Consider the following 22,783-nt stretch of genomic DNA (forward strand, 5'->3'; position numbering starts at 1 on the left):
GGTAGGGGGGTCTTCCTGGGCAGGAGGGGTTGGGCTCCCTCCTGCCCGATCGTGTAGGGGGGTGGGGGTGAGAGGCCAAGAGGGCTTGGGCTCCCTCCTGGCCTGATCGTAATCGGGGGGTGCCGCGGGGCAAAAGGGCTTGGGCTCCCTCTTGCCCCGATGTTGTGTGTGTGTGTGTGGGGGGGGTGATGTATCACGGTAGGAGAGATGCCTCATCTCCCCTAACGCGATGCCATCACTCCTCTACCCGAACTGCCGCGATCATTGCTGTAGGGGGTAGGCAGGTTGTTGGGGCCGCTGAGCCAGCATCAGCTCAGCAGCCCCTTTTTCGGCACTTAGACCTGTTTTGACTTTGTCTAAGTCAAAACGTATAAGTGCTGACTAGGCAACCTGCCTAAGGTTTTGGTTATACCTGCTGCACGCCTAGGTGTAGGTCGGCCCACCTCCCGCCCACCGCCCGCCCTTTCCCCTCCTCTAAACACGCCTCTTTTCTCTCTGTGCATTTAGTGGCAGGGGAAAGGCCTAAGCTGGTTTTAGATACGTCTAAAACCAGCTTGGTTATGGGTACTTGGATGATCAAGCTTTTTGATCATCCAAGTAGCCATTTAGGACACTTTTTAGATGTTTTTTTTTATTATGAATCCCTCATTGTGCCTGAATGGTCACTCCTTGCTAGACACTCTTTGTGCCTGAGCGGTCACTCCTCCCCACTAGACACTCTTTGTGTCTGAGTGGTCACTCCTTCCTGTTAGATGCTCTTTGTGCCTGAGTGGTCACTCTTCCCCACTATATACTCTTTATGTCTGAACGGTCACTCCTTCCCGCTAGACACTTTGTGCCTGAGTGGTTACTCCTCCACCACTAGACACTCTCTGTGCCTGAGAGGCATCTCAAGGCTCTGCTCTGTATGGGTTGAGCACATACTCCTGCTGGGCACAGCAGGGGTAATGAGGACAAGCTTATTATGGCTTTGGAGTTTGGCATTTTTTCACAGTCTGTTGTAGTTGGCAGAGAGCAGAAAGTGCTGTAGTACCTGTACCATGGCCAGTGTTCATTTACTGCCCTTTAGAAATCAGTCTGGAATGAGGGATGAGGATAACCCCTTTGATGCACAGGAGGACCAGATCTGTGCATTTTAAGTGCCCTTCAATGCAATGCCACCATCCTGAAGCAAACTTTCTTTTCTCCTAAGTGGACACAAAGCCAGCTTGGAATGGACCAGAGTCTCAGGCGGGGTTTCCTCCCACTATCCATCCAGATCAGAAAGCCTGCTTCCCTTGATCTGACTTAGCCAAACAATGTATCTTTGTCCTCTTCCACCTGTTCTCTGTTGTCTTCCGTAAGCAGCTTTCCCTTCTCTGCCAGTTCTTCAGTATCTGCTGGCACAGAGTCATTGGCTTGGCACTGAGAGTCTGCTGGACTTTGCCCCATGGGCACACACATGTCGTCAGTGGTTTCTCCTTGATGGTAGCTGCATTGTGCGAAAGTTTCCATGCTCTTCCCTTGCCAACGTTCCTTCAGGACCTGCTTGAAGAAGAGGACTGGGATGGGCAAGGAAGCCACAATGATAAGGCCTATGAGCAGTGCCAGGGCCCAGGGTGGGTACTCCAGATACATCTCCATAGCCTAGAGAACAAAAACAGAGAAGTCAGGGAGACACTGGTGCGGCCATTTCTACATCTGTATCCCCATCCATCCATCCCTCTTCTTACAGACACCTCTCTCTCTCTCTCTCATCACATTACATGTCACCTGTTAGGTAGGGTTACAGACATTCAGATATACCCGGACATGTCCTCTTTATGGAGGACCTGTCTGGGCGTCTGGACGGCTTTTCAAAACCTGGCACTTTGGGTTTTGAAAAGCTTCCAGCTTGGGACCACTTCGGGAGGACATCTGCACATGTGCGGATACAACGTGGTGACATCACTAGCATGCACATATGGGTGTGATGTCACATCACACCACACCTGTGCAAGCGCAGATGCCCTCCCAATCCCAATCCTGCCAATCTAACCTAATCAGCTTTTTCGACTGGGTTACTAGACAATTGGATGCCGGAGAGTCATTGGATGTGGTATATCTAGACTTCAGTAAAGCTTTTGATAGCGTCCCACACAGAAGGTTATTGAACAAGCTGAAGTCGATAGGATTAGGGGACACTCTAACTACATGGATTGAAGATTGGCTGAGTGGTAGACTTCAGAGGGTGGTGGTAAACGGTACCCCGTCCAAAATGTCAGGCGTGATCAGTGGAGTGCCGCAGGGGTCGGTCTTGGGCCCGATTCTATTCAACCTATTCATAAGAGATATGACCCAAGGACTTAGAGGAAGGGTATCACTGTTCGCCGACGACGCAAAACTTTGCAACATAGTAGGTAAAAACACCATGCCTGATAATATGACACAGGATCTACTGCTGCTGGAACGGTGGTCAGCAACATGGCAGCTAGGCTTCAATGCTAAAAAGTGTAAGGTAATGCACCTGGGAAAGAAAAACCCGCACAGAACTTACATACTAAATGGTGAGACCTTGGCCAGGACCACGACGGAACGAGATCTAGGGGTGATCATTAGTGATAACATGAAGGTTGCAAATCAAGTGGAGAAAGCTACCTCCAAGGCAAGGCAAATGATGGGTTGTATTCGTAGAGGTTTTGTCAGCAGGAGACCTGAAGTTATGATGCCGCTGTACAGGACCATGGTGAGGCCTCACTTGGAGTACTGCGTTCAATTCTGGAGACCTCACTACCGGAAGGATGTGCAGAGAATCGAGTCGGTTCAGCGAATGGCCACAAAGATGGTCTGGGGGCTCAAAGATATCACGTATGAAGAAAGACTGAATAAACTGAGGCTGTACTCACTTGAGGAACGAAGAGAGAGGAGTGATATGATTGAAACGTTTAAGTACATCACGGGCCGTATCGAGTCGGAAGAAGATATCTTCTACCTCATGGGACCCTCGAACACCAGGGGGCATCCGCTAAAAATCAGGGGAGGGAAGTTCCATAGCGACTCCAGAAAATACTTCTTCACTGAAAGAGTGGTGGATCATTGGAACAAACTCCCACTGCAGGTGATTGAGGCCAACAGCGTGTCGGACTTTAAGAGAAGGTGGGATATTCACAGGGGATCCCTAGGGGAGTGAAATCAGAGGGCGGGTATTTGGAGTGGGCAGACTTGGTGGGCTATAGCCCTTTTCTGCCGTCTTTTTCTATGTTTCTATGTTTCTATGTTAATGTGAATGAGGGGTTGGGGCGAGGCTAGGGCATGACGAGTGGAACAGGGCAGGCCTGGGGCGAAGCCATGGGTCCAGATTTTACAATAGGGCATGATGCATTAAGCAAGTTGCATACCCTTTCTGTGTTTACTATGAGTCTGTGAGCGCGATTGACAGAGAGGCCAAGTTACCCAGTTCCAAACTGGAGATTTTGGGACAATCCTGAATCTGAGCTTCTATCCCAAAACAGTGGGATTTGTAGTGTCTGATCCTGCTTATTGAAATCAGTGCTGTAAGTCCCATAATGCACCAGGGTGGGATGCTTGGAAATCCAGGACTGTCACAAAATCTCCAGCATGGAACTGGGAAAACTTGGCATTAGAGGCGGCCAATCAAAGGAGAAATTAGGTTCTTACCTGCTAATTTACTTTCTTTTAGCTTCTCCAGACCAGTAGAGGTTAACTTTACGAATGGGTATATATCTAATCATGACCAGCAGGTGGAGACTGAAAACAAAACTTTGGGACAGTATATCCTAGCCCCTCCTCTCTATTTCCCTCAGTCTGCCGAATAGCCAAGCAGAACCAAGAACTGGAAAACAACAGAGAGAAAAAACAATACTCCGAAAGGAGTAACAAATAACATACCCAAAAATGCTGTTGGAAAATGCAGAGGAGAAATTCCCGAAGGAAGAAGGTCCCCACAGCTCGCCAGCTAAGCCAGCCGAGCCACAGCCGCTGTTCTTCAATTCTCCCCGGCCCTAGAAAAATACTAGAACCCGCAGCAAAAACCAAAAAACTGCCCGCGCAACAGCCCCAACAACAACAACAACAGACAGGGTGGGGACCTCTACTGGTCTGGAGAAGCTAAAAGAAAGTAAATTAGCAGGTAAGAACCTAATTTCTCCTTCTTTAGCACTCTCCAGACCAGTAGAGGTTAACTTTACGAATGGGACGTACCAAAGCAGTCCCTCTCACGGGCGGGACCCCCGAAGGGCCGATACCAGAACACGCTCACCGAACACCGCGTCCCGACGCGCCTGAACATCTACCCGATAATGCCGAACAAATGAATGCAAGGAGGACCAGACCGCAGCCTTACAAATATCCACCGGAGGCACGAGCGACGACTCAGCCCAAGAAGCCGCCTGACCCCTAGTGGAATGAGCCTTGAGAAACTCCGGAACCGGCTTCTGACTCAAAAGATAAGCGGAAGCAATTGTCTCCTTGATCCAGCGCGCAATAGTAGCCTTAGAAGCGCCAGCCCCCCGACGAGGACCCGCCAGGAGCACAAAGAGATGATCGGAGCTCCGAAAATCCCGGGTCCGCTGCACATAAGCATGGAGGACCCGACCGACATCCAACTTGCGCAGCTGTCGTTGCTCAGAAGAACCCTCCCGACTACCCAAGACCGGGAGGACCACCGATTGATTGACATGAAAAGGAGAAACTACCTTCGGCAGAAAGGAAGGAACAGGCCGCAAAACAACCCGCTCCTTCGAAAACTCCAGGAAGGGAGCCCTACAAGAGAAAGCCTGTAGCTCAGACACCCGTCTAGCGGAAGTAATGGCCACCAAAAAGACCGACTTCAGCGTAAGGTCCTTCAACGAACAGCCATCCAACGGCTCGAAAGGAGGGCGCACTAGAACAGAGAGAACCAGATTGAGATCCCAAGAGGGAATCGAGGGCCTAATGGGAGGCCTGATCAACTTGGCCGCTCTAAGAAAGCGAATCACATCAGGAATGGCTGACAAACGCTGACCTGTCACCAGCCCCCGAAAAGCCGACAGGGCCGCCAGATGAACCCGGAGAGAAGACCAGGCCAGGCCCCTATCCAGGCCATCCTGCAAAAACTCTAGAATGTGAGGCAGAGAAGCGCGAAAAGAGACCACTCCCCGCGCTCGGCACCATTCCTCAAAAAGACGCCAAACCCGTACATAAGCCCGAGAGGTAGAGAGCCTCCGGGACCCCAAAAGTGTAGAGATCACCTTGTCGGAATATCCCTTCTTACTCAGGCGGCCCCTTTCAAGAGCCAAGCCGTAAGACAAAAGGGAGACGGGTCGAACATGGGAATGGGACCCTGCGTCAGAAGATCGCACTCGAGAGGCAGAGGAAGAGGATCCGCCACCAGATGCCTCACCAGATCCGCATACCACGGACGACGAGGCCAATCCGGAGCCACCAAGACCACCAGCCCCGGATGGCGAACAATGCGAAGCAGTACTCTGCCCACTAATGGCCAAGGAGGGAACACATACAACAGCCCCTCCGTTGGCCACGGTTGGACCAGAGCATCCAGACCCTCGGCCAGCCCGTCCCTGCGACGACTGAAGAAGCGGGGTACTTTGGCGTTGCCACTTGTAGCCATCAGATCCATCAGGGGCTGCCCCCAAGCACGCACTAGCAACTGAAACGCCTCGGCGCCGAGACACCACTCTCCCGGATCCAAGAAGTGACGACTGAGGAAGTCCACCTGAACGTTTTCTACCCCGGCAATGTGAGAGGCCGAGAGGTCCAGAAGATGCGACTCCGCCCAAACCATGAGCCGAGCCGCCTCCTGCGCCACCAGAGTGCTCTTGGTGCCCCCCTGACGATTGACATAAGCCACCGCCGTGGCATTGTCCGACAGGACTCTGACCGACTTGCCCAACAAAAGGGAGTGGAAAGCCAACAGCGCCAGCCGGACCGCCCTGGTCTCCAACACGTTGATCGACCAGGAGGCCTCCTCCGTGGACCAGGTTCCCTGAGCAGAGTGACCCAGACACTGGGCCCCCCAACCCAGGAGACTCGCATCCGTAAGGAGCACCGTCCACTGCGGAAGATCCAGACCCACCCCCTGAACAAGGTGAGGGGTCCGGAGCCACCAACGCAGACTGCAGCGCGCCAAGCCTCGCAGGGGAACCGGAACATCCATCCCGTGCCTTTGGGGAGACCACCTCCGGAGCAGAGCATACTGGAGAGGACGCATGTGGGCCCGCGCCCACCTCACCACGTCCAGGGACGCCGCCATCGACCCCAGGACCTGGAGGAAATCTCGCGCCCGAGGACACCGGGACGCCAAAAGCAGGCGAATCTGAGACTGCAATTTGCTCACCCGGGCCTCTGGGAGGAAGACCCTCCCCAAGGAGGTGTCGAACAGCACCCCGAGGTACTCCAGACGCTGAGCCGGAACCAACCGACTCTTGGAAAGGTTGACCACCCAGCCCAGCGACCGGAGAAACTCCACCACCCGAGCCGTAACCCGGGAGCTTTCCTGCAACGACTTGGCCCGAATTAACCAGTCGTCCAGGTAGGGGTGTACCAGAATGCCCTCCGACCGCAAGGCTGCCGCGACGACCACCATCACCTTGGTGAACGTCCGGGGAGCCGTGGCCAGCCCAAAGGGAAGCGCACAGAACTGATAGTGCCGACCCAAGATCGCAAAGCGCAGGAAACGCTGATGAGAGGTCCGAATAGGAACATGCAAGTAGGCCTCCGTCAGATCGAGAGAAGTGAGAAACTCCCCCGGCTGAACCGCCAGAATGACCGACCGCAGCGTTTCCATACGGAAAGAGGGAACCTTGAGAGCCCTGTTGACCCCTTTCAAATCGAGGATGGGCCGAAAAGTCCCCTCCTTCTTGGGCACCACAAAGTAAATGGAGTACCTGCCCGTGCCCCACTCCGAGGGGGGCACTGGAACCACTGCCCTGAGATCTAGCAAGCGCTGAAGGGTCTGGCGAAAAGCCTGCGTCTTCCCCGGAGTCTGACACGGAGAAGCGAGGAAAAAATCCGGCAGAGAGCGGGCGAACTCCAGGGCATAACCGTCCCGCACCACCTCCAGGACCCACTGATCGGACGTGATCTCGGCCCATTTGGGAAAAAAGTCGCGCAGCCGGGCCCCCACCGGAACCAAGGGGGGCGCCGGCAAGGCGTCATTGTGCAGGACGGGAAGCGGGGGAACCGGCGGAGGGGTTCCCTGCCCCCCGACGGGCCCCCCGAAAGGGCTGCATGCGCTGGAAGAACCGACCCCGGGAAAACCCCGGAGACTGGAAAGAAGCAGCCCCACGCCCAGGGCGATACTTGCGAAATTCCCGCAAACGCCCCCGGGCCGCACCACCCCGAGACGCCGGGCGGGCACGGTCCTCCGGCAAACGGGGAACTTTCGAGTCTGACAGAGTCTGAATCAGCTTATCCAAGTCCTCTCCAAATAAAAACGACCCCCGAAAGGGAAATTTAGTAAGCTTAGCTTTGGACGCAGCATCCGCCGCCCAAGCGCGCAGCCACAACACACGCCTTGCGGCCACGCCAAAAGCCATGGACTTAGCCGAGATCCGCACCAAGTCATACAGAGCATCCGAGAGGAATGAGGCAGCCATCTCAATCTTCGCTACCTCCTGATCCACCAGAGACTAGTCGTCAGACTCTCGATCCAAGACCCGCTCCGCCCACCGAAACACGGCGCGAGCGACCAGTCCCCCACAAATAGCCGCCTGGACCCCAAAGGCAGAGACTTGAAAATTTTGCTTAAGGATGGTCTCCAATTTGCGCTCCTCAGAGTCCCGCAAGGCAGAACCGCCCTCAACAGGCACGGTATGCCGCTTGGAAATAGCCGAGACCACCGCATCCACGACTGGCGAAGCTAACGTAGCCCGATCCCCTTCAGGAATGGGATACAGGCGAGCCATGCTGCGCGCCAGCCGAAACGGCGTCTCCGGCGTTTTCCACTGCTCAAGAATAATATCCCGAATATCCTGATGCATAGGAAAAGAGCGGGAAACGGAACGGATCCCTCGTAACAGAGGGTCCCCCACACGCGGAGTCTCCGGCGGCGCGTCCTCAAAACGCAAAGCCGAAGAAACCTGTTGAATAAGGTCAGGCAGCTCATCTCTCTGAAAAAGGCGCACCACGGACGCCTCGTCACTGGAGAACGGGAAACCCGACAACCCGCCGCCAGCTTCCGTCCCCTCCAGAGGGTCCTGGAATTCCTCAGAAGGGTCCAGGTCCTCCTCCAGACCGACACGTTCCTCCGACCACAAATCCTCGTCCCACGACACCCGCGGACGCTTGGACAAGAGAGGCGGCGGAGGGGACGTCACGTCAGACGAGAGAGGCACAGCCGCAGGGAGCGCGGAGGAAACCCCACCCCCCGAGACCCCCTGGGCGCAACCGGGACCCCCAGCCGCCTGAAAATAGGCTTTGCATAAAGAAAAGAAAAAATCAGGGGAAAAACCCCCCGAGGGTCCCAAGGGACTCCCTGCCACAGCAGGGGACCCAGCAGAAACCTGCCCCTGCTTAGACAAAACAGGGGGAAGGTCACCTGAGGTGGAAGACAAAATGGAGGGGCCAGACAGAGAAGATGGCGTCTTTCCCGCCAAAAAAGCTCCCTCCACAGCCTGCAGCGGCTGAGAGACCTGAATAGTCTCAGCCGCTAAAACAGGCAAGCCGGCATCAGCTGTCAAAATATCAGCTGAGAGGGAATCCTCTAAAACCCGACCGTCGGCGGCTCGGGGAATCCCTCCGTGGGCGGACGGAGAAGACCGGGCTTCTCCACCGTTCCCTGCCGACTCGCGAGGCACCATCGGCGGGGAGCTCTGGGCGCCTGCAGCCGCTGCCGACGGAGCTCCTCCACCGCACCGGCCTGAACACCGCTTGCACAGGCCGGCCGCGAGTGCCTCGCGTCTGGAGCACAATGAGCACTTTTTCCCTTTAGAAGTGCTCATTGCTCCATACGCGACCTAGCTGTAAAAAAGTGCCGGTTAGTTGAAAAAATACAGTAAAATACAGTTTTCTTAAAGGGATACAACCCTCCAGACCAGCACTACCTCAGGATTTTTTTTTTTTTTTTTTTTTACAGAACAGACTCCACAGGCTCTCGAAGCAATATGCCTTGCTTGATTTAGGGGGCAAGGCTTACTGCTGAGGCTCCTCTAAAAAAATATGGGGAGGTGGAGGAAGTGGGGGGAGGGACCCCGCTCGTGACCCGCCGGGTTTGACACCCCCGAGGTCGGACGAACCCCCAAACAGAGTCCGTCCAAGCTCCGTCCGGCTAAAAACAGGGACAATAAACCTCTAAACAAATTCCAACAGCCCTACCAAGGGAGATGGGTACAGATCACTCAACACCTGCTGGAGACTGAAAGAAGACTGAGGGAAATAGAGAGGAGGGGCTAGGATATACTGTCCCAAAGTTTTGTTTTCAGTCTCCACCTGCTGGTCATGATTAGATATATACCCATTCGTAAAGTTAACCTCTACTGGTCTGGAGAGTGCTAAAGAAACTGCTTTTTTTTCAGTTTTGGTCAAAACCAAAATTGACTAACCACTTTCGGCCAAAACTGCAGCCTAAACATATCACATGGTTTTGACTGAAACCAAAACCTAAAGTCTGGTTGCTTGAGTGGCCCACTGGAGATCATCAGAGCTTGCAGTCCTCTGCTAAATCCACAGGAGATTACCACCCTCCAGTCCCAGGAACTACAAATACAGGCTGAGAGCTAGGAGAAACATTTGAACAAAGAATTCTCAACAAGTCTGGCATGTTTAGGTTCCCAAGTCAATGCAGATGTCATTAAATATCCTGATAGGCAGGAACTTTGTGAGAACATGTGAAAAAAAATCATGATTACCAGCTTTTTATGCTTATTCAAACTGTTCACAAGTAACAAAAGAAAATAGCACTGACATGTTTCCCATTTTGTATTTAATCAAAGGAGAAGCATGATATAGATTCGTACAGACACTATACCAGCCTGATGAGCAATCCAGAATTAAAAAGCACATTGATATGTGAGGACTTATATGCTTTGAAAAATGACAAAGAGCAATACATATCTCACATAATGTTATAATATATAAATGTCATTTAATTGTAGTATTATTTCCCTAGTAACACTATAAGCTGACCAGTACTTGTGCTTGAAAACCAAATCCTCAGATTCCTTTCTCATAGAGTCTAGCTTCTTCATGCCACAAGTAGTGTGATGAAAACATTGCCTCTTCATCACGCCCAACAGAGCCTGGAAATTCTTTGGAATTTCCCAGCATTCAAGCCAGAATATATGTGCTAATTTCAATAGTGAAAACCATAGTTTACCTCTAAGCAAAATATCCTCTGCACACATGGACCTCGGTTAATGAAAACTGGAACTAAAAGCCACAGGGCTTTTGCAATGACTGACTTTACGCCATATTTAGAATGGACAGCTGATGTCAAAACTCCACTGAGAGGCTAATTCCTAAGGAACTTATCATCACAAAAGAATGCAAAGAGTAGCTTTCTTCCTCACCCAAACTAGCTTACAATCTCTTGTGGTCTAGTGGTGTAGTCAAGTCAAGAGTGATCCCCCAATGCTCTTGCCCATATCAGCTCTATTCTCAAAATGGCTGCCATGACCTCTTGTTGCAGTTTCACAACATTACCACTAGAAGTCACGGCAACCATTTTGAGAGCAATGCCCACACGGGCAGGAGTGCCTGGGGATCAGTGCTACTTTGACTACAGCCCTAGACTGCCTGAGATTGTAAGATAGACCTGATGCTCTTATGTTGTTTTTGATATTGTTTGCATCAATAAAAATTGTTTGAATCTAGACCTGACGGGGGAGAAGGAGGAAGACAAACAGGACAAAGCACAAATGTTTGACTCCCACTGAAAACACTCAGTCAGTTTCAGCCAAAACTGAAACCGTGGCCGTAGTGTTTTGGCCACAACCAAAACTAGGCAGAAAAAGGATTATGGGCCAGTTTTGGCACTGTAACCAAAACTGAAATTCATTTGGCATCTCTGGCTTGAGCCTTGCTCCTCTCTCTTGCACAAGGCACAGTAAGTGTTAGACAGGGTGGGGAGTTCCTCCTTCCCATACAGGACATAACATTGGGCGATGAGGACACAGTGAGAGAGGTCATACCTTTTCCATATTCCAGGCCCGGTAAGTGGGATATTTAATGCAAATGCGGATTAGACTGGCCAGCAGAAGTGTCAGCATACCTAGCAGACTGACATATTTCCATGTGTACTTGTAAATCAGCCAGGGGCGCCAGCCCAGCATCTCCTCTATGTCGTCCATGAACCTTCAGAACAGGGAAAGACACAAGCACAAGTGTCATCTGACAAATCCCAACACAGTAGATTACAGTAAAAAAGAGAGTGAGTGGTGCAGCCTGTCTGTCCAGTTATTCCTGTCCAAAGGCAGAGTGAGACAAGCCCAGGTGGTTGGTCAGCAGCACAGGGCACAGGCACTACCAACCTCACTTACTTCCTGCCAGCTCTGTTTTTCTATTATTACAGCTCCTCATTCACCCACCCCTTCCTAGAACATTCTTGTCACTGAACAAGGTTCATTTCTCATGTCTAATTCATACCTTGAGAGAGCAATTTGCACATTACATGGAAGGAGGCCTTACAGTTCTGCATATGCACCTTCTCAATGATAACATAAGAACATAAGAAACGCCTTCACCGGATCAGACCAAGGTCCATCTAGTCCGGCGATCCGCACACGCGGAGGCCCATTTAGATGCTCCTTTTTGGAGACCCAGTTTTCCCGTATCCCTCAATATGATCTGCAAGAAGGTGTCCACCCTCTTCCACCGCACCTTCCCCATCTCTTTCAGCTCCTTTGTTCCCTCTATGGGACCATGAGAGAAGGAGTACCCTCTGAAATTAAGGCCAGCTGCGGAAACAAGTTTGAATCTCAGCGGATTTATTTGCATACTCTGAGCTAGCCCTGCTCCTTTTTCTATAGAATGAAAGTAATCCTTATTGTAATGGGAGTTTTATTTAGGTAAAAGTTCGTCAACTATTCCATCAAGATCATTTTGCAGTATTGGTTTAAACCATTATCTTGGCATGGCTGGATTACTGTAATTTCATTTATGTGGGATTAAGCAAAGGAAATGAGAAACAGCTGCAATTGATTCAAAATGCTGCAGCTAGACTGATTTTTGAAAAGAAAAAAATTTGATCATGTGTTACCTCTGCTGAGGAAATTACATTGGCTTCCGTTTCAATTCAGAGTTTAATTTAAATGTGCCTGTACAGTCTTTACAATTTTACAGGGACTATTTGTTCCTTTGATGTCTTTATCTCTAAACACCATGAGATCTTCGGGCACGAGAACAACTCATATGTATAAGCTCTCTTTTTCATCATTAAGAGGAATCAAGTCCATTAGTAAAATTTCACGTATCAAAAAAAAAAACGTGAAATTTTACTAATGGACTTGATTCCTCTTAATGATGGAAAAGAGAGCTTATACATATGAGTTGTTCTCGTATATATTAAATGATTTACATATTATCTAAAACATTATAAAAATATGAATATAAATATGATATATTGTACTTAAAGTATTCATGAAGGAAAATCAAGTGTGTGTTTATAAGATTATATGTATTTTTCTGATACACTTGTTGTAATATGAAAAAATGAATAAAGAAATTTAAAAAAAAATAAAAAAATTTTCACGTATCACTAGATTTTTATGTAGTAGATATCAAAGTGCTATTGTGTAATAACTTGTTGAAATATATTATTTTGTGCACTTATTGTCAAATTTGAAAATGAATAAAGAAGGAGGAAAAAATAAAAATTTCACACTCCTTTCCATACTTACTGAGATTTGGAATGGACTACCTCCTCAAATTAGATCGTGTTTATCTCTTCAGATAAAACCACTGTTTCATCACTTTTTAGGCTCTAGCTCCATAATGAATGTTAATGGATCTTTCTTTGTGATCTAATTATGTAAACAAAATTGAGCTCCTATTTTTAGGAGATGATTCGATATATAAGACTAAGACTAAGAATTAAATTAGATTTATTTGTTTAAAATCCTTTGACAATTTCTTTGTGTGGTATTTGGAGGAGTGTGCAGCGCAGTGGTGGGCGCTACAGCCTCAGCACCCTGGGGTTGTGGGTTCAAACCCCACGCTGCTCCTTGTGACCCTGGGCAAGTCACTCAGTCCTCCATAGCCCCAGGTACGTTAGATAAATTATGAGCCCACCAGGACAGAGAGGGAAAAATACTCGAGTACCTGATTGTAAAACTGCTTAGATAACCTTGATAGGTAATAAACTTGAACTTGTATTTGAATGTCTCTATCATATATCTCTGCTGTCTCTCTACTCCTCTGGGAGTTACATGTGTAACTCTTTCAGTCTCATCTTGCATGTTCTTGGATTTTGATACTGTGCCATTTTGATAGCTCTTGTATGGTCTGCAGTTGGCATCAGACTCAGGAAGAGGCATGGTACAGTGATCAAATGGAAAGAAATAAGGGATATGAACTGACCTGCATGGCAGCCAAAGGGTGACAGAAGTTCAACATTGTCCCAAACATCAGGAAGAATCTTAGAGAAGGTAGGAGCAAGAGAGTTGTCCTTGAGATGAGAGAAGTATCACTTACCTACAAGACACTTCTACCAATGACCTACTAGGGTGATACAAGGAGAAAGAAAAAATCCTCAAGTGCCCCCCCACAGCTCTACTAGGCCCCGCACACCACTAACACACAACCTGTCAGCACAAAACAGTACCTGTCAGCTCCGTATATCCAGGCTACTGCCACGTTCTCAAAGATGACCACAATTATGAGCGGCAGCGTGGCCGAGTAGTCATCAAACATGGTCACAAAGTAGTTGCCAGAACGCTGCATGAAAATTAACCCAAGCAAGAATCCAACGATGCAGCAGACCACTGGGAAGGAGGAAAGGGAGAATGAAGTGTGGTTGCAGTGTAGAGCAAGAGAAACCCAGAATGCACTGTGGAGGGAGGGGGAAGGGTCAAGATTTGGGCCTCACCTGTGAAGAACAGCTTCCTCTTGCGTAGAGCGGTGAAGTTGTCTAGCAGCGGGGTGATGATACCTTGCATATTCCCCAGCATTGTGCTCAGCCCCAAGTTCTGGAGCATGAAGAAGAAGAGTACCGACCAAAAAGGCGAGGCCGGAAAAAGTGTCATGGCTTCAGTGAAGATGATAAACGCCAGTCCAGTGCCTTCTACACCCTATGGCAACCATACAGAGGTAAAGCAGAGCAAAATCAGACTTATTCATGTAACACAGGCAGATAGAGGCCAAAAGGCCCCTGGCACACAGCAGGAAAATCGGCTGTACTTCTGCTCCTCCCAGCCTGGCTTCTTCAGAAGGGGCACCCATGAAGAAGCAGAACTGAGGTGCTCTTCTTTCATCAAAGGTAATTAGACCCAGTGTTGGTAGCAGCAGAGACATGCTGCATTGTTCTGAAAACTAGCTCTACAAGAAAGCCATCACCAGAACGGAGACTTAGTCAAATACTCTGTTACTAAGTACAAGCATCTGCCGAGCTGGACCCAGAGAACAACCCACCTTGTTCATCTCATTCTCCACTCTGCAGTCTTCAATCTTGTACTGCTCCAAGGTGCCATTTACATTCATCTGCTGGTACCAGAGACTATAGTCTGTGCTACTCAGGTTCTTTGCTGGGAGGAAATCAGCTGAGAGGCTATCACCATCAATGAGACTTGTCAGCGCCTTCATGTTCCTGATAGCAGAAGGCAGAAGTTAGAAATGGTAAATATATGACTTGTTCATAATCTCTGAGTGCCAAATAATACAACCATGGGCACAAATTTCACAATGTTGTCACAAAGGGAAAAACCCCAGCCAGCCTGTCAGGCAATACAGTCCATCATCTTTCACTGCGATTTTCCCAATCTTCTTGAAAAGTCTGTTATCATGATACCTAAATATTTTATGTCAGTTAATTCCTCCCAACCTCAATCTAACCATTCATCTACTTCATTATCCACCTATCTCTATAGCCTTCTCCTATCCCTTCCATCTATCCATTCATTGACTCTATTATTCAGCCATCTCTGAATCCTTCTCCCCATCCATCGTTACCACCAATCGATTCATCCATTCCACCATTCACCCTTCGCTACACTCTTCTCCCCATCCATTCATCCCACCCTTCCAAACTCAGTCTACCCATTCATCCACTCCACTATTCACTCATTGTGCACCCTTCTTCCCACTCATCTCACCCAACCTCAATCTATTCATTCATCCTCTCCACTCTTCATCCATCTATGCACCATTCTCTCCTCCATCCCTCCCTAACCTTAATCTATCCATTAATCTATCCATTAACTTTACACCCTTTCCCCCGTCCATTTATGCTTCCTTTACAACCCAGTCTACCCATTCATCAACCTCATTATCTACACATCTCTAAATCCTTCTCCCCATCCATTCATCCCAACCCCAACATATGAATTTGTCTACCTATCCACTCCAGCAGTTCATATATCTCTATATCGGTCCACACTAGTATCCTATGATCTGTTCCAACCATCATTCATGCCAAGATGTGATTAAACACATATGATATTGGGGGAAGGGGGATGGAGGATAAGAAACAGAAGTTTAGTTCACACATAGACTGCTGCTAGGCATCCTGCTCCTGTCAGAGTGCTGAAGATGTCAGGAGAGTCAGGTTGGTGGGGATGGGGATGAAGTGGCACTCACTCAATGATGCACTGCTGGGTGATGATGTTTGCTCGGAATCCCAGCACGGCAAAGACAACTAATGTAGCCAGAATGGACGTCATGAAGTTGATGAAGGACACCAAGATGGCATCGAAGTGGCAGTTGTTAGTGCGGCTGTTGTAGCTGGAGTAGGCAATGATGCTGCCGAAGCCCAGGCCCAAGGCAAAGAAGACCTGGGTAGCAGCTTGACGCCACACTTGGACATCCTTCAGGATTTCCAACTATAGAAGCAGAAAGGAAATTTTAATACAGATCTATAAACATCCCAGAACAATCTCCTGAAGCACAGGACATGGGACTGACTGATGAGAGACAGATAGCAAAGCAAAGGTTATTGTACTGGCTGGGTGCACCTGATTCAGACAAGGGAGAGGCTGGTTAGGGGGTGAAATGGAAAAAGAAAAGAAAACCACAGGCAAATATGGGATTTGATAATTGCAAAGATGGTAAATGTTGTATTCGAAAGCCAGATACACAAATGATTCTTCTGCACTTACCATACCCGTGTGAAATCTGGTGCTGGCGTGGAGGAATTTATGGTTAAGATTTTGAAAACGATTCTCTCAACCTTGGGAAAGACATATGGAGAAGCTGTACTAGAGGCTAAGTGCGGAACGATTTTCACTCTTACCTTTGGTGTAAACATAATACGAATTCCATCAACAGCTCCTTCCAGCAAGAGGCCACGGATAAGGAAGCAGAGGAGAACCACATAGGGGAAAATGGAGCTGAAGTACATGACCTATGAAATGACGTGAGAGTTAAATTAGGGAAGGCAGACTACTGGTTTCTGTGTATCAGCCCCCTCATTTTATATCAGAGCATCTCCAGTTAGGTACTGGTGTATGCATACGTTATAGTATACCAGCAGATACATGCGAGCTCCACATTCATGACGTGAGTGCATGACTGCCTTAGAGCATAAATGCATGGGGCATACATGTTGGCAGGGGTAGGTCTCCCATGTAGGCATGTTCATAAGTACCAGATTTAAGCATGCTTATTTGCATCCACCATAGACCTGGTATAAGTGGGCATGCCTACATGAATGAGCATCGATGCCAGCTTACACTGGTATTTTATAATGAAATCTGGATGCCTAGATGCTATTAGATAATTATTGCTCAGTATGTGGCATTGAGGTGCCCCCTCCCCATAATTTCCACCTCATGGAATCTCCCCCAGAGCCTGCTGCACACGTCTCATGGATTTCCCAGTAACCTCCATTTAACCTGTGGTCCTGCAGGGTCATCCTCCTCATCAAGCTTAGATCTGCCTCTCAAATACCCTACTCTTCAAAGACTTTCTTACATGACCCTTCAGAAGTCTAGGTGGTTCCCATCCATCTGTAAGAGTTTCTTGCACTGTCCCATCTGAATCCAAATGTTTCCCATGTCCACTAATCAGCCAGCTTTTACCACTAGAGGTGAAGTCTGAATACAATGTTGTGGTTCTATCACACCCTGTGCAGTGGATCCACCAGCACTAGAAGAGGAGCACAGAATTTCCTTAAATAAGGAAGAAAGGATCGAGAGCATTTGGTCTCAGCAGAAACCCTTGCACAGGTTCCCAAACTTACCTTCCCAGACGATTTGATTCCTTTGATCATACTGAAGCACACCACCACCCAGGCTAAAAAGAGGCAGCCCACCAGGGCTCCATTCAGCCCCCCGCTCTCCTCAATCGAGTCTGTGATGTCCAGTGCCTTCCGGTACCAGAAATAGGTGGCTGGAGAGCCTCTGATGCACTCCCGTGCTACAGAAAAGACACAGAGAAAATAGGTAGGCCACCGATTTTCCTGCATCACAAGGAAGGATATCTGACATACAGCCTTCTAACAGCTTGATGGACACCAGAAGATGCTATGTCCTGATTAGGAAGGACACTGGCCTTATATACAATGCTGAAAGATGGAATGTGAACTGGCTGCAAAGGACACTGATCCTAATGCCAGATTGAGTGGGTCCTGAATATGGCTAGAGAAGGTAAGAATAGTCAATGACCGATTGCCTCTCATCTACAAGGTCAGCATCGTTCTACTGTGCTGGGTGCAAGAGTGCTAGGTGATGTACGAGCCCTGACTATGATGGACACTGCTGCTATTGTCATTTTGGATACTGGAAATTGGTTATGAAGGATAATGCATCCAGGAAAAAACAGTGTCCCATGCGAGATGGCACATGCCATGGTCATGAAGAGCCAGTTTCCCTAACACCATGTCATGGTTACCAGGGAACACAGATTGTGTCCTGGATATGAAGTATAGTACCCTGCCATTATGCTGATGTCCTGGGAAATGGAATACTGTCATTCCTAACCAGGACATAGTCTGATCTAGGTAATGTGGGTCTTATTTATTAAGGACAGTGCTTTGATGTGACTGCATTCTTCCCAACACCATTGTGCGAAGGGGAGCCATGGAGTGGGTCCTGATTGTGAAAGTCAGCACTAGAGTAACAGTCCAAGTTTGGCACAAACCTTCTTCAGTCTGATTGGGTGCAGTGGGACAAGATTCCCATGGCAGGGGATACTGGAAGGAGTGAAAGATGTAAAAGACACTCCATCCGATGATGACATTGTAGTAGAGAGCCACAAAGAAGCAGACCTGGAAAAAGCACAAAGATTCTCAGAAATTAAAGTTTCCATCAGGCGCCCACCCCATTGCTGCTTGTTCGAGGCACTCACCATACAGCTGGCAAAGCCAATGCCAGCAAGCCGAGGGTTGATGTGTTTCCAGACTCCAATGCTGCCCTGACGAATGCTCTGTCCTGCTGCCAACTCCAGGAAAAACAGAGGGATGCCAATGATCACCAGCAGCAGGAAATACAAGATGAGAAAGGCCCCTGCAAGCAGAGCAGCACACAAAATGAGTTACAGCTCTGGCACTCCAGCAACAGCTATATTCGGATCTGATGTCCAGGACAGAAAATATGAACAGAGAAAGAGAGGGGATCAGACCACTGATGTGTGCACAACTGGAGACAAAAGCAGCTCAGGACAGCAAATGTGCACACATAGAACAAGAGAGGGAGCAAACTGCTGATGTATGAACACCTGGAGACAGGAGCAGCCCAGGGCAGGAAGCATGCACAGAGAGAGACCCAAATGCTGATGTGTGTATATTTAAGTGTCAGTAAAAATTGCACATCTTTTAAATCTGCTTGCTTTGCCTCATTCTCAGCATGAAAGTATGTAAGCCTTTTCTCTTTTACATCTTTCCTCCTCTGAGCAGAACTGCTCCCAGGTAAAGCTCTCAGTGCAGTGCAATTGATGGGGAGCAATTCTCAGCAGCCGATTAATACCAGTACAATGCAGCTGTCTGGACTGTGGAACACAACTTTTTCTATCATGGCTTAAAATGGGTGTGAACATAAGAATTGCTGCTGCTGGGTCAGACCAGTGGTCCATCGTGCCCAGCAGTCTGCTCATGCGGCGGCCCTCTGGTCAAAGATCAGCGCCCTGAGACTAGCCCTACCTGCGTACGTTCTGGTTCAGCAGGAACTTATCTAACTGTCTATGTTAAGAGTTTTAAATAGCAGTCTGACAGCATTTCCAAAATGAGTGGTTAGGAAGGTTTCAGGAGGGATAGGCAGCAAAATGCCAAGCCTTGCCGGGAACTGAGAGCCATTGCAGGACTGGCAGGGCAAGGTTTACTGGTCTGTGAGTATGTGGAAATATGGGACAATCACTAAGTTGTAAATGATGATTTTTTAAATCAAATTAACCTAATTTATCTTTGACAAACTTTTGAAAGTTGTCCTCTCTTCATCAGGTCAGTGGAGAAGCAATGCAGTTACACTGGGTTTAAACAGGAAAATTATGGCTTGCTTGCTAATTTTCTTTCCTTTAGTCCCACCAGCCTGGTTCAGAACCTGTAGGTTATGTCTGTTGGCCATAGGTTCTGGTTTAGATTGGTATGGATGCTAAGGAAGGAAAATTATGACTTGCCTGCTAATTTTATTTCCTTTAGTTCCAACAGATCAGATCAGAACTTGTGGTTGATGTACATAACTTACAAGTTCTGGACTGATCTGATGTGGATGATAAGGAAAAGTACAATTCTCTGAACATGGAGAAAGAGTGTGATGTTTGCTCATGAGATTCAAGGAGAACAGGTGGAATCACATTGAGCAATAATTAGCAGCTTGCCCCAGGATCTTAGAGAGGTCATTATAAGGGCAGACTCTACAACCAGAGAGAGACAAGGGAGAGAAGCCTGCAGAGAGAAGAAAAGTGAGGGAAGGAAGGCAGGGAGATAAACACAAAGGCAAGAGGTGACAGACAGGGACAGAGAGCAGAGGAGGAGAGGCAGATTTGTACATGGTCTCATAGTGCTTGCATGAGGAAGATGACACTCTGGAGGACGTATGCATGCAAGCTCTTATAGCTTACCTCCTCCGTTCTGATGACAGAGGTAAGGAAACCTCCAGACATTGCCAAGTCCCACAGAAAAGCCAACCTGAGCGAGGATGTACTGCAATTTACTGCCCCAGGATGGGCGGGAGACAGGGTCTTCAGGCAGCAAGCCCAGGCTGGAATTCCCCACCGTCACCTCCTCCTCTAGCTCTGGCCTGCTCTTTTCCATTGGGTGTGTCGCAGGGCAGCTCCCAGTTCCAGAATCACAGTGGGATTTCTAAATTCAGCCCTACAAAAGAGAAGCATGGAGTTTATAGGAGAAGGGATAAAGTGTTCCCTGGAGCAAGGCACATACAGCCCGCTGGAGGAGGAGGTTAATAATAATAATAATAATTTTATTTCTTATATACCGCTATACCCTAAGTTCGAAGCGGTTTACAGTGAAAGTCGTGTCTGGAGAGAGTACAGTGTTAACAGTAGGATACAGGATAATACAAAATGAGTAGGTACTGAGGTGTTTACAATGGTACAAGATGTTAACAAGAGAACAGTTACAGGATGTTTACTCACAAACTGATAGCTGCAACTCATATGTGTAGGTAGCACTGTACAGGCACATAAGAATTGCTGCTGCTGGGTCAGACCAATGGTCCATCCTGCCCAGCAGTCCGCTCACGTGGCGGCCCCAAGGTCAAGCCCAGTGCTCCAAATGAGTCCAGTCTCACCAGTTTAGCATGAACTTGTCCAACTTTGTCTTGAATCCCTGGAGGGTTTTTTCCCCCTATAAATCCGGAAGAGCATTCCAGATTTCCACCACTCTCTGGGTGAAGAAGAACTTTCTTACGTTTGTACGGAATCTATCCCCTTTTAACTTCAGAGAGTGCCCTCTCGTTCTCCCTACCTTGGAGAGGGTGAAAAATCTGTCTTTCTCTACTAAGTCTATTCCCTTCAGTATTTTGAATGTTTCGATCATGTTCCTTCGTAGTCTCCTCTTTTCAAGGGAGAAGAGGCCCAGTTTCTCTAATCTCAAGTAAGAGATGCTGTAACACAGAGCCCAGGGTCACCTACAGGTGCTACTGCCCAGCCACAAAATAAAGATCCAGTAATATACATGGAAGAACTAGAAATCAGAGAGTATTAGTGGAGTTGAGGCCCTGAATAAGCCCATCCTAAAGAACATTTTAAAAGTTTCTGCTTTTTATCATCTCCCCATCTAGAACCAAAAAGCACCTCATTCCTTTCCAATGCATTCATATGACATGTCTACATGGCAATAGGGATGAGTGCTCTCTCTAGACTATAGAACATATGCATTAGAATGGATTAATAAGAGAAAGCCAACATGGATTTAGTCAAGGGAAATCTTGCCTCACCAATCTACTACATTTGTTTAAAGGGGTGAATAAACATGTGGATAAAGGTGAGCCAGTCAACACTGTGTTAGAGAGCTGCACGGGAACGGGGATGACGGGAATCCCGCAGGACCCGCGGGTTCCCCCTTCGGGTCATGGGGATTCCATGGGGATGCCCCCTAGGGTCTCGGAGATCCTGTGGGGTTCAATACAACTCAAGCCGCAAGGCTCATCATCTTTTCCTACCTGCCCTGCCGCAGCACACATAAACTTCTCCAGACCCCAATCTGAGAAAATACCAAAAACTTCCATAGTATCTCCAACCCGATCCCCTCACCCCCTCCCAGCAGAGACCCTTGGTTTTAGCAGTACAACCAGCTCTGATCTCCTTCCCCCCTCCCTCAGTACAAACACACGATTCAGCAGTGTCCTCAGCCTTGATTTCCTCACCCCCACTCCCAGAAGATCCCTTTCACCCTTCCTCACAAACCTCCAATTATTCATTCATGTATTTAGAACATAAGAATTGCCGCCGAGACCAGCCCTACCTACGTTCTAGTTCCGCAGGAACTTGTCTTTGTCTTGAATCCCTGGATATTAGATATTCTGCCTATAACTAAAATCATCTCCAGTTCCAAGTGTATGGCCCTTGCTGGTCTTCACCTGCCGTCAATTATCATGTTACTATGAAAAAGTTAATTTTGTTCTCTGTGGCTCTGATTACCAGCTTGATGGGCTAATCGAGCGCCATCTCATTGCGGGAAAAACAACTTTTCCAGCATGAGTAATCTTCCCACACAGTCCTTCCCTGGATCCTGGTTCTGGACCTCTCTAGCTGCCTTTAGCCACTCAGATTTCACATCCAGGAGGTGTGTCTGTGCACCCCTGGGAAGAATCTGAGAATAGTCTGACTGTGCAGTCACTCTCTGCATTTGGAGAAGAGATGGCTGTGAATGTTTTGGGAGCTGCAGTTTAGCAACCCTGCTCCTGGGGCTACTAGGGCTGTGGCAAAGGGGATCTTGGCATGAATCTCCAACCCACACAGTGCTGGGTGTTCACAGCAACCATGTGCCAGCCTCCCCGGCAAACACCTCCCAGGGTGGAGAAGAGCTACCTAAATGGAGCCACTCTGCGACACTCCTTTCTCCTAAATCAACAAGGAACATCTTATCGCTGAAAAGTTATGGAACACCTTCCCCTTATCTAATGCAGGCTTTCAGGAATGCAAGCAACAGTCTACCTTATTACTATACCAAAGCACCTCATTCCTGCACCCAGCAACCCCTCCCCTCACAACTCTGCTAACGCACCCCTTTCAACTCTGCCAATATACCTCATTCCTGCCTCAG

At 48.5% G+C, this 22,783-nt stretch overlaps 1 protein-coding gene across 5 annotated transcripts in view; it reads right to left on the reverse strand.

Moving 5' to 3' along the window:
• Positions 1 to 515: 515 nt before the first annotated feature.
• LOC117368213 (sodium-dependent neutral amino acid transporter B(0)AT2-like) overlaps positions 516 to 22,783 on the reverse strand; it is a 31,212-nt gene continuing 8,944 nt past the window's right edge. For 3 of the 5 annotated variants that reach the window (XM_033961624.1, XM_033961622.1, XM_033961623.1), the window contains exons 2-12: positions 20,119 to 20,371; positions 18,412 to 18,569; positions 18,205 to 18,331; positions 17,306 to 17,481; positions 16,358 to 16,468; positions 15,706 to 15,947; positions 14,542 to 14,716; positions 14,000 to 14,201; positions 13,736 to 13,895; positions 11,106 to 11,268; positions 516 to 1,626 (exon numbers count right to left, since the gene is read on the reverse strand). In XM_033961624.1, the coding sequence (XP_033817515.1) occupies positions 1,288 to 1,626; positions 11,106 to 11,268; positions 13,736 to 13,895; positions 14,000 to 14,201; positions 14,542 to 14,716; positions 15,706 to 15,947; positions 16,358 to 16,468; positions 17,306 to 17,481; positions 18,205 to 18,331; positions 18,412 to 18,569; positions 20,119 to 20,311 (2,046 nt within the window). In that variant the 5' untranslated portion in view covers positions 20,312 to 20,371 and the 3' untranslated portion in view covers positions 516 to 1,287. Of the gene's footprint in view, positions 1,627 to 11,105; positions 11,269 to 13,735; positions 13,896 to 13,999; positions 14,202 to 14,541; positions 14,717 to 15,705; positions 15,948 to 16,357; positions 16,469 to 17,305; positions 17,482 to 18,204; positions 18,332 to 18,411; positions 18,570 to 20,118; positions 20,372 to 22,158; positions 22,557 to 22,783 lie in introns of those variants that run through there. The other 2 variants (XM_033961625.1, XM_033961626.1) reach the window with 2 other exon arrangements.

This window comes from Geotrypetes seraphini, chromosome 10 (assembly GCF_902459505.1).
Source record: "Geotrypetes seraphini chromosome 10, aGeoSer1.1, whole genome shotgun sequence".
Classification (NCBI taxonomy): Eukaryota; Metazoa; Chordata; class Amphibia; order Gymnophiona; family Dermophiidae; genus Geotrypetes; species Geotrypetes seraphini.